The sequence below is a fragment of the Dermochelys coriacea genome, chromosome 1 (genome assembly GCF_009764565.3).
Source record: "Dermochelys coriacea isolate rDerCor1 chromosome 1, rDerCor1.pri.v4, whole genome shotgun sequence".
Taxonomy (NCBI): Eukaryota; Metazoa; Chordata; order Testudines; family Dermochelyidae; genus Dermochelys; species Dermochelys coriacea.
Window position 1 is genome coordinate 232,468,285 of NC_050068.2, and position 12,773 is coordinate 232,481,057.

The 12,773-nt window shown below is 39.1% G+C and overlaps 1 protein-coding gene across 5 annotated transcripts in view; it reads left to right on the forward strand.

Moving 5' to 3' along the window:
- The window catches only part of KRAS (KRAS proto-oncogene, GTPase), a 43,791-nt gene that overhangs the window by 16,200 nt on the left and 14,818 nt on the right, over positions 1-12,773 (forward strand). For all 5 annotated transcript variants that reach the window (XM_038399764.2, XM_038399790.2, XM_043516341.1 and 2 more), the window contains exons 3-4: positions 1,099-1,277; positions 8,139-8,298. In XM_038399764.2, coding sequence (XP_038255692.1) covers positions 1,099-1,277; positions 8,139-8,298 — 339 coding nt within the window. The remainder of the gene's footprint in view (positions 1-1,098; positions 1,278-8,138; positions 8,299-12,773) is intronic.

The window sequence follows — 12,773 nt, forward strand, 5'->3', positions numbered from 1 at the left end:
CACTGACACTAAGACTATGGCTACACTACAGCTTAAGTCGACATAAGTTATGTCACTCAAGGGTGTGAATTAGCCACTCCCCAAGCGATATAACTTATGCCAACCTAAGTGCTGTTGTGGAGAGAACCACGTCAGTGGAAGAGCTTCTCCTGCCGACATAGCTACTGCCGCTTGCGGGGGCTGGAGTAATTAAGTCAACTGGAGAGCTCTCTCCTGTCGGCTTAGAGCAGTTACACTAGAGAGCTTACAGTAGCGCAGCTCTCTTGTGTAAGCTGTAAGCTCTCTCGTGTAGCCATAGCTTATGTTTTTCAAAGTTTAGTATCAAAATGTCTTCAAAATTACTGGTTATGCTAATTTTCATGTTTCAGGCTGCTTAGTGGTAGAAAACAGACTTATTGCCCCCAACACTAAGCGTTAGGCTCTTGCATTCATTCTTAAATTTATTGTTCCTCCTCCATTGGTGTAAATTTAGGAATTGCAAATGTGTTTGCAAACTGTTTATTTACATCTGGCTAGTTTGTGTGCTGCTGTCAACAGTATTGGACATGGTTCATGGATGTTTCCTGAAAATATCCATGGTGTGAAGATGAAATGTCTGATTTGATTGTTCACGAAGTGGCTAGACTTAAGGTAAATTAGACCCAGAAAAACCATGGGTTGCATATTTCTGCAACCCTGGTATTGATGAAAATGCAACCACTGAATTTCTAATCTGGGACTGTATCCAAATTGCAGTTATCTATAGGGCAAAGAAAAGAGGACTGCCACTTGCATCTCATATTCTTTAGAAAACATTGTACTTTATATGTTTAAGACTATGGAGGCAGAGTCTAGCAGCTGGAGCAGGGGAATGAAAATCTACATTCCTTGGTCTATTCTCCACTTTGCTGCTGGCTTGCTGTATAACCTTGATCATGTAATTTATCTTCTCTGTGCCTCAGTTTGCCCATCTGTAAAAAGGGGTGGGTAATACCTGACTCAGGGATATAGAGTCTTGCTTAATTTTGTTAAGCATTTTGAGATCATTGTGAAGTGGAGTTATAGAAGGTCAAAGTCTGCCATGTTTAATTTAAAGACTTTTTTTTCCTCTCTTCTCAGGATTCCTACAGGAAACAAGTAGTAATTGATGGAGAAACCTGTCTCTTGGATATTCTTGATACAGCAGGTCAAGAAGAGTACAGTGCAATGAGGGACCAATACATGAGAACAGGGGAGGGCTTCCTATGTGTATTTGCCATAAATAATACAAAATCATTTGAAGATATTCACCATTATAGGTAAGCTTCTTTTTTTTTTTTTTTAAGTTAAATTATAATCTTGGTGACTCTCAAAAGAGAAATCAGCTTGCTTGTTCTCTTTCGTACCAAAAGATGGATTTGTTTCCTACAGTTTAGTTAGTTGTAGAATAATAATATATTATTACTCCTGGGGAATTCTGCACCAAAAAAAAATAAAAATTCTACCTATTTTATTTTGTCAAAATAACAATAATATAATCATTCCGGTTTCAGTAATTTTGGTAATTTACTTCAAAATACTTGTCAGCAAGTATATCTGTAACAATACAGACAAAAAAAAGATTCTGGTACCTTTTTTTTTTTGACAAATAGATTCCTGACTAGGCATATTAAAACAGAACTTTGAGTAATTCATTTAAACTACAATGCACTGCTTCTGAGGGGTGTGGGAAATTTATGTAAAGTCTTGAGGGAGTCAAGGGTAACGGAGTAGCTGAGAGGGAGGGAAGGAGCCTGAAGTGAACATGGAGGGTTGTTGGGTATGGGTGGGAAAAGTATGGAACAATTTATTTATTTTTTTTAAGGGGAGGGGGTAGGGATTTTTAGGGAGTTGGGGATCCTCTCCCATGCAGACCCTGGTTGATCCCAAGTCTTTCCCATTCAGTCAGGCACATCTGTCTCTGCAGCCCCATCCCCATGGGGCCTTTCACCCCCACTCCCATTCAACCCCTGGCTCAATGCTGTCAATCCACTAGCTCCTGAGCCTGTCCTCCAGTCTGTTTCTCTCTCCCCCCCGCCCCACTCACCATTCTGAATCCCAGTCCGTGACCCCACAACAGCCACATGTGTCCCACTCTATCTGTCCTAACCTAACTCTGTGGGCAGGATGCTGTGATGACCTAGTCCTGGTGGAATTCTGCGCCACTAAATTCTCTTTCTCCCCCCCCCCCCCCCCCCCCCGAAAATACATTCTGCCTGAGAAGAAAATACATTCTGCACCACTGTGCATGTGCAGAATTCATGTCGGGCACAGAATTTTGTTTTGTTTTGTTTTTTTTTTTTTTTTTTTTAAACCACATAGAAAATACATTCTGCCTAAGTGCTGCAGTTCTGCCTTTTGCCCACCAGAGGCCTCTGTGGTGCCAAAACAGCCAATTGTGTTCATGTTGCTGGCTATTCTGGCTCCACAGTGGGCTCTGGTGGGCAAAAGGCAGAACTGCAGCGCTGAGCAGACTGGGGTTCAGAATGGCAACCATGGGGGGGAAGAAACAGAATGTATTTTCTGCAGAGAAAAAATAAATCTGTGCCAGACGTGAATTCTGCACATGTGCAGTGGTGCAAAATTCCATCAGGAGTAAATATTATAAGCAGGGCTTCAAAGCTGCTATTGCAGTTTATAGGCAATTAAATATATACTAATCAATCCTTTAGTCATTTAGCCAGAGTATTTCCAATTTGCCACTTATGCTTGGAGCATTACACAAGGTTTTGAGTAGGTAGAAGCGGGATGGCTGAAACCTCCTGGAAGTTCAAGAAGTAGGGCAATTTTGAAAGGTAAATAAAATGTAAAACAAATCCGGAAATCAGGAGATTTCAACATTTAATATCCTATTGAGATGAATGGAGGTAATTTGTATCTCTTGGGCAAATCCTACCCACTGTGAGGCCATAGCATGCACTCTTGGAGTTAAAGTGGAGTCGTGTTCTGTATGAAAAGATATGGCGATCTTCATGGGCAATGCATGACCATGGCATGAACCAAAAAACCCTCTCTGTGGGCCTTTGTCTGTCACGGTATAGCGGAACATATGGATGAAACCTGGGGATCTGCAACTTACGTTTTTAAAATTTGATAACCAAATTAAAGGTATGTTTTGAAAATCTTGGCCTTAGTTATCTATTATGACTTAATATGATATGTAATATGACTTTCCTGATTATAGTGGCTATTTATGTATTAAAAACTTTAAAAAGTTGCCCATGCCATAAATATATTACAAAAACCAACTTTTCCAATAGGATGTAAACAAAAATACATACTGCTAATATAAGGATAATTAAAATAAACACACATTAGGGTAACTATTGGTCTGTACCCTGAAGAAAAAATTAACAAATTTGGACTTTGGACCAAGAGAAGGGAGCGGAGCACACTTCCAAAGTCAGAACCACTTCCAGAGAACACCCTGTGAGTTGCTCCCTCCCATTTATAGTGAGGATCTTCAGCTGTCGTGCCTCCATCTTCCATTGATCTTAACTGTGGGAATTTGGCAGTCTCAACCAGTGTTCCCTCTAATTTTTCCCATGCATGTGCAGAATGAATTTTATGTGCCCCAATATAGAGGTGATGTGTGTGACACATCACCTCCATATTGGTGCACATAACAAAATTCATGTGGTAGGAGTGGGGCTAAGGGATTTGGTGTGGGGGGGGGGGGGTCAGGGCTGGGGCAGAGGGTTGAGGTGTGTGTGAGAGGGTGAGGGCTCCAGCTGGGAGTTCAGGCACTGGGGTGGGGCTGGAGATGAGGGTTTGGGGTGCAGGCTGCCCAATGGTTATGGTGGGAGAGAGGACTCTCCCCAGCTCTCTCTCCCCGCAGCAGCACCTGGGCTGGGGGGGGAGGGGTGCCTCTCCCCAGGGCACAGCAGGTCCGTGCCGGGGCTGAGTTGGAGCCAGGGGAGGGATGCCTCTCCCCTGGGCACGGCAAGTCCGGGGCAGGTCTGTATTGGGGCTGGGGGAGGGGTGCCTCTCCCCACCACAGCCCTCAGTCCTGTGTGGGGCTTACTAGGCATCTGTGTGGCCACGCAGCTTAGAAGGAACTTAAATCTCAACCCTTTCATGACTTAATACATTATAGTCACCTTGAATTCAACCTAGAAACATATTTGAAGCCGATGCAGATCCCAGAGCGCTAGAGTAGCGTGTTCCCAATGTGAAAAACAGCCATAACATTTTAAGTTCACCTCTTGTACTAGATTCATTTTAAGAATTGTCTCTATTTAGTCCCATGTACAGTGCATTAAGCAACATAATCTTGTGACTTGTATAACTAGCAAGCCCACATTAGGCGAGAGGGGAGGCAAGGCACATGAGAAAAAAAAATAGGGCTGTCAAGCGATTAAAAAAATTAATAGTGCTGTTAAACAGCAATAGAATACCATTTATTTAAATATTTTTGGATGTTTACTGCATTTTCATATATATTAATTTCAGTTATAACACAGAATACAAAGTGTACAGTGCTTACTTTATATTTATTTTTGATTCCAAATATTTTCACTGTAAAAAACAAAAAATGTATTTTTCAGTTCACCTCGTACAAATACTGTAGTGCAGTCTCTTTATTATGAAAGTTGAACTTACAAATGTAGAATTATGTGGAATAAAAAACAAAACCTGCATTCAAAAACAAAACAATGTAAAACTTTAGAGCCCACAAGTCCACTCAGTCCTACTTTTTGTTCAGCCAAAACAAATAAGTTTGGTTACAATTTGCAGGAGATAATGCTGTCTGCTTCTTGTTCACAATCTCACCTGAAAGTGAGAACAGGCATTTGCATGGCACTGTTGTAGCTGGCATTGCAAGATATTTATGTGCCAGATGCACTAAAGATTTGTATGTCCCTTCATGCTTCAACCACCAGCACAGAACACTTCCTGTGTGATTATAGCAAACTTATTTTTATTCTTGCTTTAACAGTAAAAGGAACATAGTGTTGTTTTTGTCCAGGTTTCCGTATTTTGAGTTATACAGTATGGCTTTGAAACCCTTCTTACAGAGATAATGCAGGGAGCACAACTGTAATTATGTAAGAAGGCTTCTTGTTATACAACCTCTCCCCAAAGAACATTAAGGGTTGAATGCTGGCATGAGTACTGTTATGTTCACACATCAGTGAATGAGCTTGTGAACTGAGATTGATGGTTCACAGAACTAAATATCTAGTAAGATAAGAAACCATAGCTATGTTAATTAAGGAGTAAACTTCCAGACTGTCTGGGTGGGAAACAGAAATTAAATTAGTGATTGGCATTATCTGTTGAGAGTCCTTCAGCAACATCATTGTTTTGCCAAATAGTTTTAATCCAGTATTTTAAAGATGAATTCTAACTAGTATTTGAAAGAGGGAGCCACTTACTAAAGAAAGTTTGAGAAAAGTAAACCAGTGATTTAAAGAGACAAATCTTGAAATCTCCCCCTCTAGCATAGATGTCAGCAGTACTGATTTTAATACATGTCAGCTATTGTGGGTTTTTAATAGTATTTTATTGATTAAAAAAGCTGAGATAGTATGTGCAAAAGGATGTCAGGCAGTATAATCAGTCAGCAAAAAAGCTGTACAATAAAACATTGATTGATTGTAAACAATTCTTGAGAACCTTGCATGTTTTCTAAATATGGGAAGACGATAAATTGAGAGCAAGATGGATTTGATTTAAATCACTAGTCAGGAAGACTTGATTTAATCATGGATTTCTACATAAAAGTGCATTCTTGTTGGTTGTTATAACCTTAATGCATATTCTTCACAACTCAGAGATAGATGAGACCCAAACTGGGTCTCTTTTATGGCCTGCTACCATTGTAGGTTTTCCCTTCTAGTGAGAGAATGGTATGATAGCTCTCAAATCAATGAAGGCTACACTCAGAAAGACCTCAAGACTTCTGGAATATGCTGCTCAAACACTTTCACTTTTGTTTCTACTGCCTGTCCCTCCCTTCTCACATTTATCTCCAGATTTCTTCTCCTTGTCCAGATCTATTCCGTCCCCAACAATCTTCTATTCATTGAACTTTTTGAAACTTTGCACTTTTAGAGAGAGGTATGGGACTGACTCTGTGCACACAAATTTGCAGAGGGACAATAGGGTTGAGGTCTGTTGTTTCTCATCTCTATACATTATTATTTAAAAACATTTTTGCTGTTAACAAGCTTTATATCTCTGAAGACACACATCCATTTTGAGAACTGCAAAACAAAGCATCTCTGATGGTATCTTCTAGACTTAGCACTGAGTCCCATTAGGTAGATAGAAAGATTAACCTAAATAATCTATACAGAAGCCCCTGGGAACCCCATAAAATTGGGTCCCTAATCCAGGAACTATTGGAACTCATTTACAAAACTTTTCTTAAACATTATGTGAATATATTGTCTCATACTATAGAATTAGAATTTATAATCCCTATTCCATGATGAGATATCTTTGAACTATAATGTATCTTAATTAAAACTATCTTTAGATGGCTTTTTCCTCAAAAAGCATTTTATCAAAAAAATCCAATTTAAATTAAAAATACGAATTAAATAAAAAAAATTAGATTTTTTTTTAAATCATTGATTTTTATCCACCCTGATCGAGACCCTATCGTTGTGTCTACACTTACGGCGGTATGCAGAGTACAGACTGCATGCACAGCTAGTACAGATATAAATAGCAGTATAGACCGTGGGGCATTGCTCAGGTGAGTGGAGTACAGACGCGCCAGAACATTAGGATCCATATCTTATATGGCTCTTTACATGCCCAAGTAATGCTTCCCACATCTACACTGCTATTGTTAGTGTAGTGTCCCACTGCTGGAGCCTTTTCCTGCCACAGTGAAAGGCTTGGGCAGTGGGGAAAGATTCTGGTGGTGGTGAGCGCTGTGTTGCGCCCGGGGCAGCAGGAAAGTCTTGGTGCGGGGGTGGTGCTGCAGAGAGAGGCTCTGGCGGGTGTGTTGTGATGCAGGGCAGCGGGGAAAGTCTTGGCAGGGGAGTGGGTGGGTGCCACTTACAGGGTGGAGGGAAAAAGCTCTGCCAGGGCAATGGGAAAAGGCTCTGGCAGGGAGGGTGGAGTGGACGCTTTGCCCGGAGCTGCAGGGAAGGGCTCCCCATGCCTCTCCCCACCAGACCCTTTAACTGCCACATGTATCTACATATCAGCATGGATGCAGCCTACTTTTCATGGCAGCATGTAGTTAGGTGTACCCTATGTGTCACCGCAAGTGTAGGTAAGGCCTTAGAAGAGGAGCAAATCAACTATGCCTTGGAAACAAATTACTTGCTCACATTGCCTGGCTAAGAAGAGGGGTGGGAAGGAGGGGACAGTTTCCTCATAAACCCTGCCAATGCTTACAAAAGCCATCACACCTAATTTACAGTTGTTAACCCTAGTAAACAGGACCTTGCAGCATATTTGGAGATCTTTTCCGATCAAATAATCGAGTTTTGATTCTCCTGTTTTGTTAATGTTTTCAGGTAGAGAGTTCAAATATGTAAAATTAAGATAGACTTTTATGGCTTCACTATTGCACTACTCCACCAGACATGAGCAGGAGTTTTGGCTAAATGGGACAAAGTCCCTAGGGAATAAATCAAGAACACTATGTGAGCCTGTGTCTCATCCACACAAAGGCCCTTTATGCTGCTCTGGCAGTGTGAAAGGACACTAAAGTGGGGATAAAAAGAAAACGAGTACTTGTGGCACCTTAGAGACTAACAGATTTATTAGAGCATAAGCTTTTGTGAGCTACAGCTCACTTCATCGGATGCATTTGGTGGAAAAAACAGAGGCTAAAGAATAAAGTAAAGCAGGTGTAGTATAAATGGAATCAGGACTCATGTAATTTTAGCTCTTGGAGTCCCACCAGTATCAATGATAACTACGTGACCAATATTTATGCTCTGCTTTTAAGTTGAAATGCTAAATCTGGGGGGAAAGGCAGTAGTATCTCCTAGTTTAACTGTAACTGAAAAGTTTCAAATAATGTACACACCAAATAAAAGGACACTATGATATAGTGTTGATCCATTTGGAAATAACAGATATGTCTAACTGCATTTTGTTTCCTCCCCTAAAATTCTACTGTATTAACACTACTAAAAGTATTGAAATAAAATCTCTCCGTTTTATTTTAGGGAACAAATAAAAAGAGTTAAAGATTCTGAAGATGTCCCCATGGTGCTAGTAGGAAACAAATGTGACTTACCTTCCAGAACTGTAGATACAAAACAAGCTCAGGACTTAGCACGAAGTTATGGAATTCCTTTCATTGAAACATCAGCAAAAACAAGACAGGTAAAGTTCAAAACAAAGACACACAAGCAGAATTTCAAGAACTGAATCTTGAAAGTACCAGAGCATTCAAAACTCCAGCAACTGCCAAATTTTGGTGTTAATGCGTATTTCTCTAGAGGAAAACTTGTGGTGTTTTGCCATTCTGTGGACTCCCAGACAACTGGTACTCATTCACTGATCAATGATGCATTTCAATAGTTCAGACTTAAGGAATGAGACCTGGGCCTCTGTTGCAGTCAGCTACTAAGCAATAGCATATTTCTTCAAGTTTTACTTGATTTTTAATAGTTTGAGAGTGTGTTTCACTAAACAAAAAAGAAGGTGTGAAGGACATGAATCACTTTCTTAGTGAAGGTATTCAGCAGTCAGACAATTCACCAAAGTTCTGGAGTTCTGAGTTCTCGTTCTTGGCTAGCAAAAAAGTGTAATTTATGCTTAGAATCGGAATAGGGCAATTGAAGGAAGGAAGCTGTCTCAAAGAGGAATGTTGTTGTACACTACCCAGGTGGTGGATTCATCCCCTACACCATGGGTAAAACTCCTTTGGAAATCTATGTATAAATTATGCATTTTACATGTCCACAGAACGTCCAGATTAATGCAAATTATGCTATTTTGCCACTACTACCCAGTTTCCTGACTATCTTTAACCTAATGGACTAACTCGCACAACCTCTAAATAGTAAAATTCACTGAGGAAAAAAATTAAGGAGTTCTAAATTGGATGTGCAGTAATATTTGGAGCATAAACCTATGTCAAGGAAGATTCCAAAGTCATAAAACTTTAGGACTAGAGGGTAAACTAGAAGAAGTTTCTTAAGTAAGCCAAGTGGCATACAAACTGGCTGAATAAATATAGATGTTATAATGTTCCTGTCTGGGAGATCCTGCATGTGTCTCATTCACAAGACACTAGGTAGGATAAAAATGGAAAAATTAGGAAATAAACAGCAAACAAATACTGCTTTGGACTATTAATTCTGTACTATCATTTAGTGTTGTAATTTTTTGTTTTACTTTCTTAAACAATTATCTTTGTTATAGAAATCTACCTCCCCTTTCCAAGATAGCTTTTATAGAACCCATTGCTAACATGTTTGAAATTACTTCTTAGGAATACATTTCAAAACAGACACATAATTAATGTACCTAGTCTTTGATTTCTTTTCGTGCTTACCCGATTTTCTTTTCATGCTTGCCTGGTACAAAATTGCTTGCTCAATCACCATTCAAAAGTCTCTGCAATTTTATCTTTGCTTAAAATTCAGTTTAAGAATTGTCACAAATCTATTTGGTATTTGATTTTTTACTTCTTAATAGGAGACTTTTAAAGAGCTTATGCCCAACGTTCATGTAGATTTTAAAAGGCAGTATACCAGCCTGCTTAAACACAGATGAAGTTGCTTTTCCATTGTCACATTTGAAAATCTTGGTCAGATACTACTGATTTTTAGGTGCTTAAATTTTGAGTATCCATGTGAGATGTTTTAAAGAGGGCATGAGCATACATCCTTGGGGAAATAAGGCCTCTTTAAGATGTCTTGAATTTGAAAAACGGAAATTTAGTATCCAAAATAACTAGTCACTCAAGAAAATCTTGCCTTCTAGGAATTGAATCATTATATTTCTATTTTTGGTAAATCAACAATATCATTATAGATTAAGTACCACCTTATGGAACCACAATGATGTGGTCTCAAACATACAAAATATTGTTAAAAGGGAATTGTATGAAGGACATTGTCTTCAATTTTACCAAGATGCTACCTTTAATGATAGAGTGTGTGTGTGTGATAAAGAGGGAGAGAGAGACATTCTCTCTCTCTCTCTCAAAATAACTCTCTTAAAATGAGGGGTGTAAACATACAGCCTTTGGGCCACATCTAGCCCACATGAAATATTCAGATTGTGTAGAAATTAAGCTTTCATTTAAGAGAAATTTTTAGTCCTCATGGTTCCAAAGACTACCTTTCAAACATGAATAGACCGTAAGTGATGCAGTGATGTCTTTTGAAGGCTGCAGAAAGCCTGAAACAATGGGGTAGAAATTTCCCACCCCCCTCTTAATCTAATTGTTGCATTTGCTCTAAAGGTCCATGATGATGCTTCAACATTAACTATTTAATTGCTGTCTATTTTAGCAGATAGAATGAGGGAAGAGGCTAAATGTGAAGACCCAGGGGAGCTGCGAGTTTCTGAAGGGAAAAAATAGAATGGAGAAGAGAGGGGAGAGACAAAGGGCTTGTCCATACACGGTTTTTGTTGCAGCTGCAAGTCTAAACCTTTATGGTGATATAACATTGTCCATACTGGGGGTTGCATTAATTCCCCTCTTCAGTTTTTGGTGCCAGTTTAGTTTAAGTCAGTACAAATACAATATAGAGAAGGCTAGAGAGAGGAGAGAGATTTTGAAAGGAGGGTGGGGAAGAGCAGGAATAAAAATGGTCGTAAAGGTGTGTTAAGTACCTTAATAAGTACCTTATTGTCACATTCAATATCACTTTTCAAAGTGATATTGAATGTGACAATAAGGTACTTAACAAAAAACTGAAGATTTAGTTAGTGCATAAAGGTCACATTCTCCATTTTTGTGCCAACTTCGCATTAAAATCAGCAGGAGTTCTGCAGTGCGATTGACTCCATAATTTATATCCCTGTTCACAGACCATAATTAAAAAAAATATTGGCCTTCCGCATCAAATAAGTCTGACTTCCATAAATAACATAACATTTTGCCCTCTGTATTTAGTTTTCTGTGTGTTTGACTTAACTCGTAGAATCAATTCAGCCTTGGCATGTGAGAAGCAACTCCCAGTGAAATCTAAAGGAGTTGCACCTCTTTAAACTAGGGATGATTTTTGTTTTTAAGGCTAGATTTTTCAACCATTGCAAGTTTTTTTTACCTTTTATAGGAGATGCACAAAGAGTAACTTCAGGACTAAGCCCAAAATGTGTTTGAACCTAGGGTTGTACGTTTTCCATCTCTGTTACTTAATTTCTCTTCCAACTCCCATAACAGTATTTGATTAAAAGGAGAAAGTGGGTGAGGGTGTATGTGTGGGTGAGAATTCCTTGAATTGTAAAACTTGCCACAAAAGCTTGATTTATTGTAGAGAATGCACATTTTGAAAATGTTTTAATGAAGAGTTGCTATAAATGACTAATCATTTTTTTTTAATTTTATCTGTTTTATGAACACACAAGTCCCACATAGGTGAACCCCTGCTTATACGGGGAGTTCTAGTGAAGTAAGTGGCACTCCATTTACAGCACTCCATTTGTGCAGTTCTCACTGTCAGCTTAAGGCTGTAGAAATAAAAAAAAAAAAAGCAAATATAAAAAATTGTTACTTGAACCAGCCCGCCATTTGCAGGTATCATGCCAAAGATCTATGTAAAATAATGGTACCTTATCTATGTATAGGATGCAGCCATTATGTTTTATTATGTGGGACTGGTGGCATGACCTATTAAGTTTGCCCCACACTTCCCTTAAGGCCCTGTTTTCAGTTGCTTGTAATTTTTCCCAACTTCAGCTATTCAGCTAAAATTTTCCATGCCTGGTGTCTGTCTCAGGCTGGTGTTTTTTGGGGGGGGGGGATTTCAGCCAAAGCAGTTCAGACATTTCTGAGAATAAGGCGAGGGCAAAATACATTGTTTTGCTCATGTTTAAAATAAAAAAAAAATCTAGTGAGCATATATTTGTAAAGCACAAAACATCTCCTCCTCCCCCCCCGCTTTGGAGCGGGGACTTAAAATTTGGGAGATGGTGGTCTTTGTGTCAGTGATATTCGTGGAATGGCACCTAAGACCACCTGAGTCTTGCCATTCCTTTGCTGTCAGCACATATATGTGAAATCTATTGGCAGAAGGGGTATCTCATTCCTCTCTAGTGCTGGTCCACAAAGAAGATGACATCGTACTACTGCTAAATGGCAGAGGTCTGTGTGGTGGATCTAAAGGTTCCAACTTTGCCTACGACCCATATAGGTGCCAGTGTATATATTCCGTATTTTTTTTCAATTTGCTTTTTTTAAAAAAACCTTGGAAATAACACACAAGAAAACATCCACACACTATTAAAAGAATATGATTAAGGCTGCAAAGTCAAACACTCATATGTTAGGAGATTACAGAATTAAGGTTGCCTGTGGAACCTTAATTTGTCCCCCTTGTGTGTATGCATTTTGAGACACTCTTTAATTACATGATCACATTTTTTTTTTTTCTCCCAAAGGCCTCATGCCTTAGTGCACAGGATGGATGGTGGTCACTTAATGAGTAGCTGTTTAATATTTTGTTTTATCTTCATTGTTAAATTTGTGGCCCTGGGCCTTATTTGCTGTACATGTCTGAAGACAGAATTATTCATTTTCTCATGGGCTTCTTATGGCACTCATCACTATACCACCTGAGTGCTTCACAAATATTTATGAATTTTACAATACACCTGTAAGATGAGGGTATATTATTTAT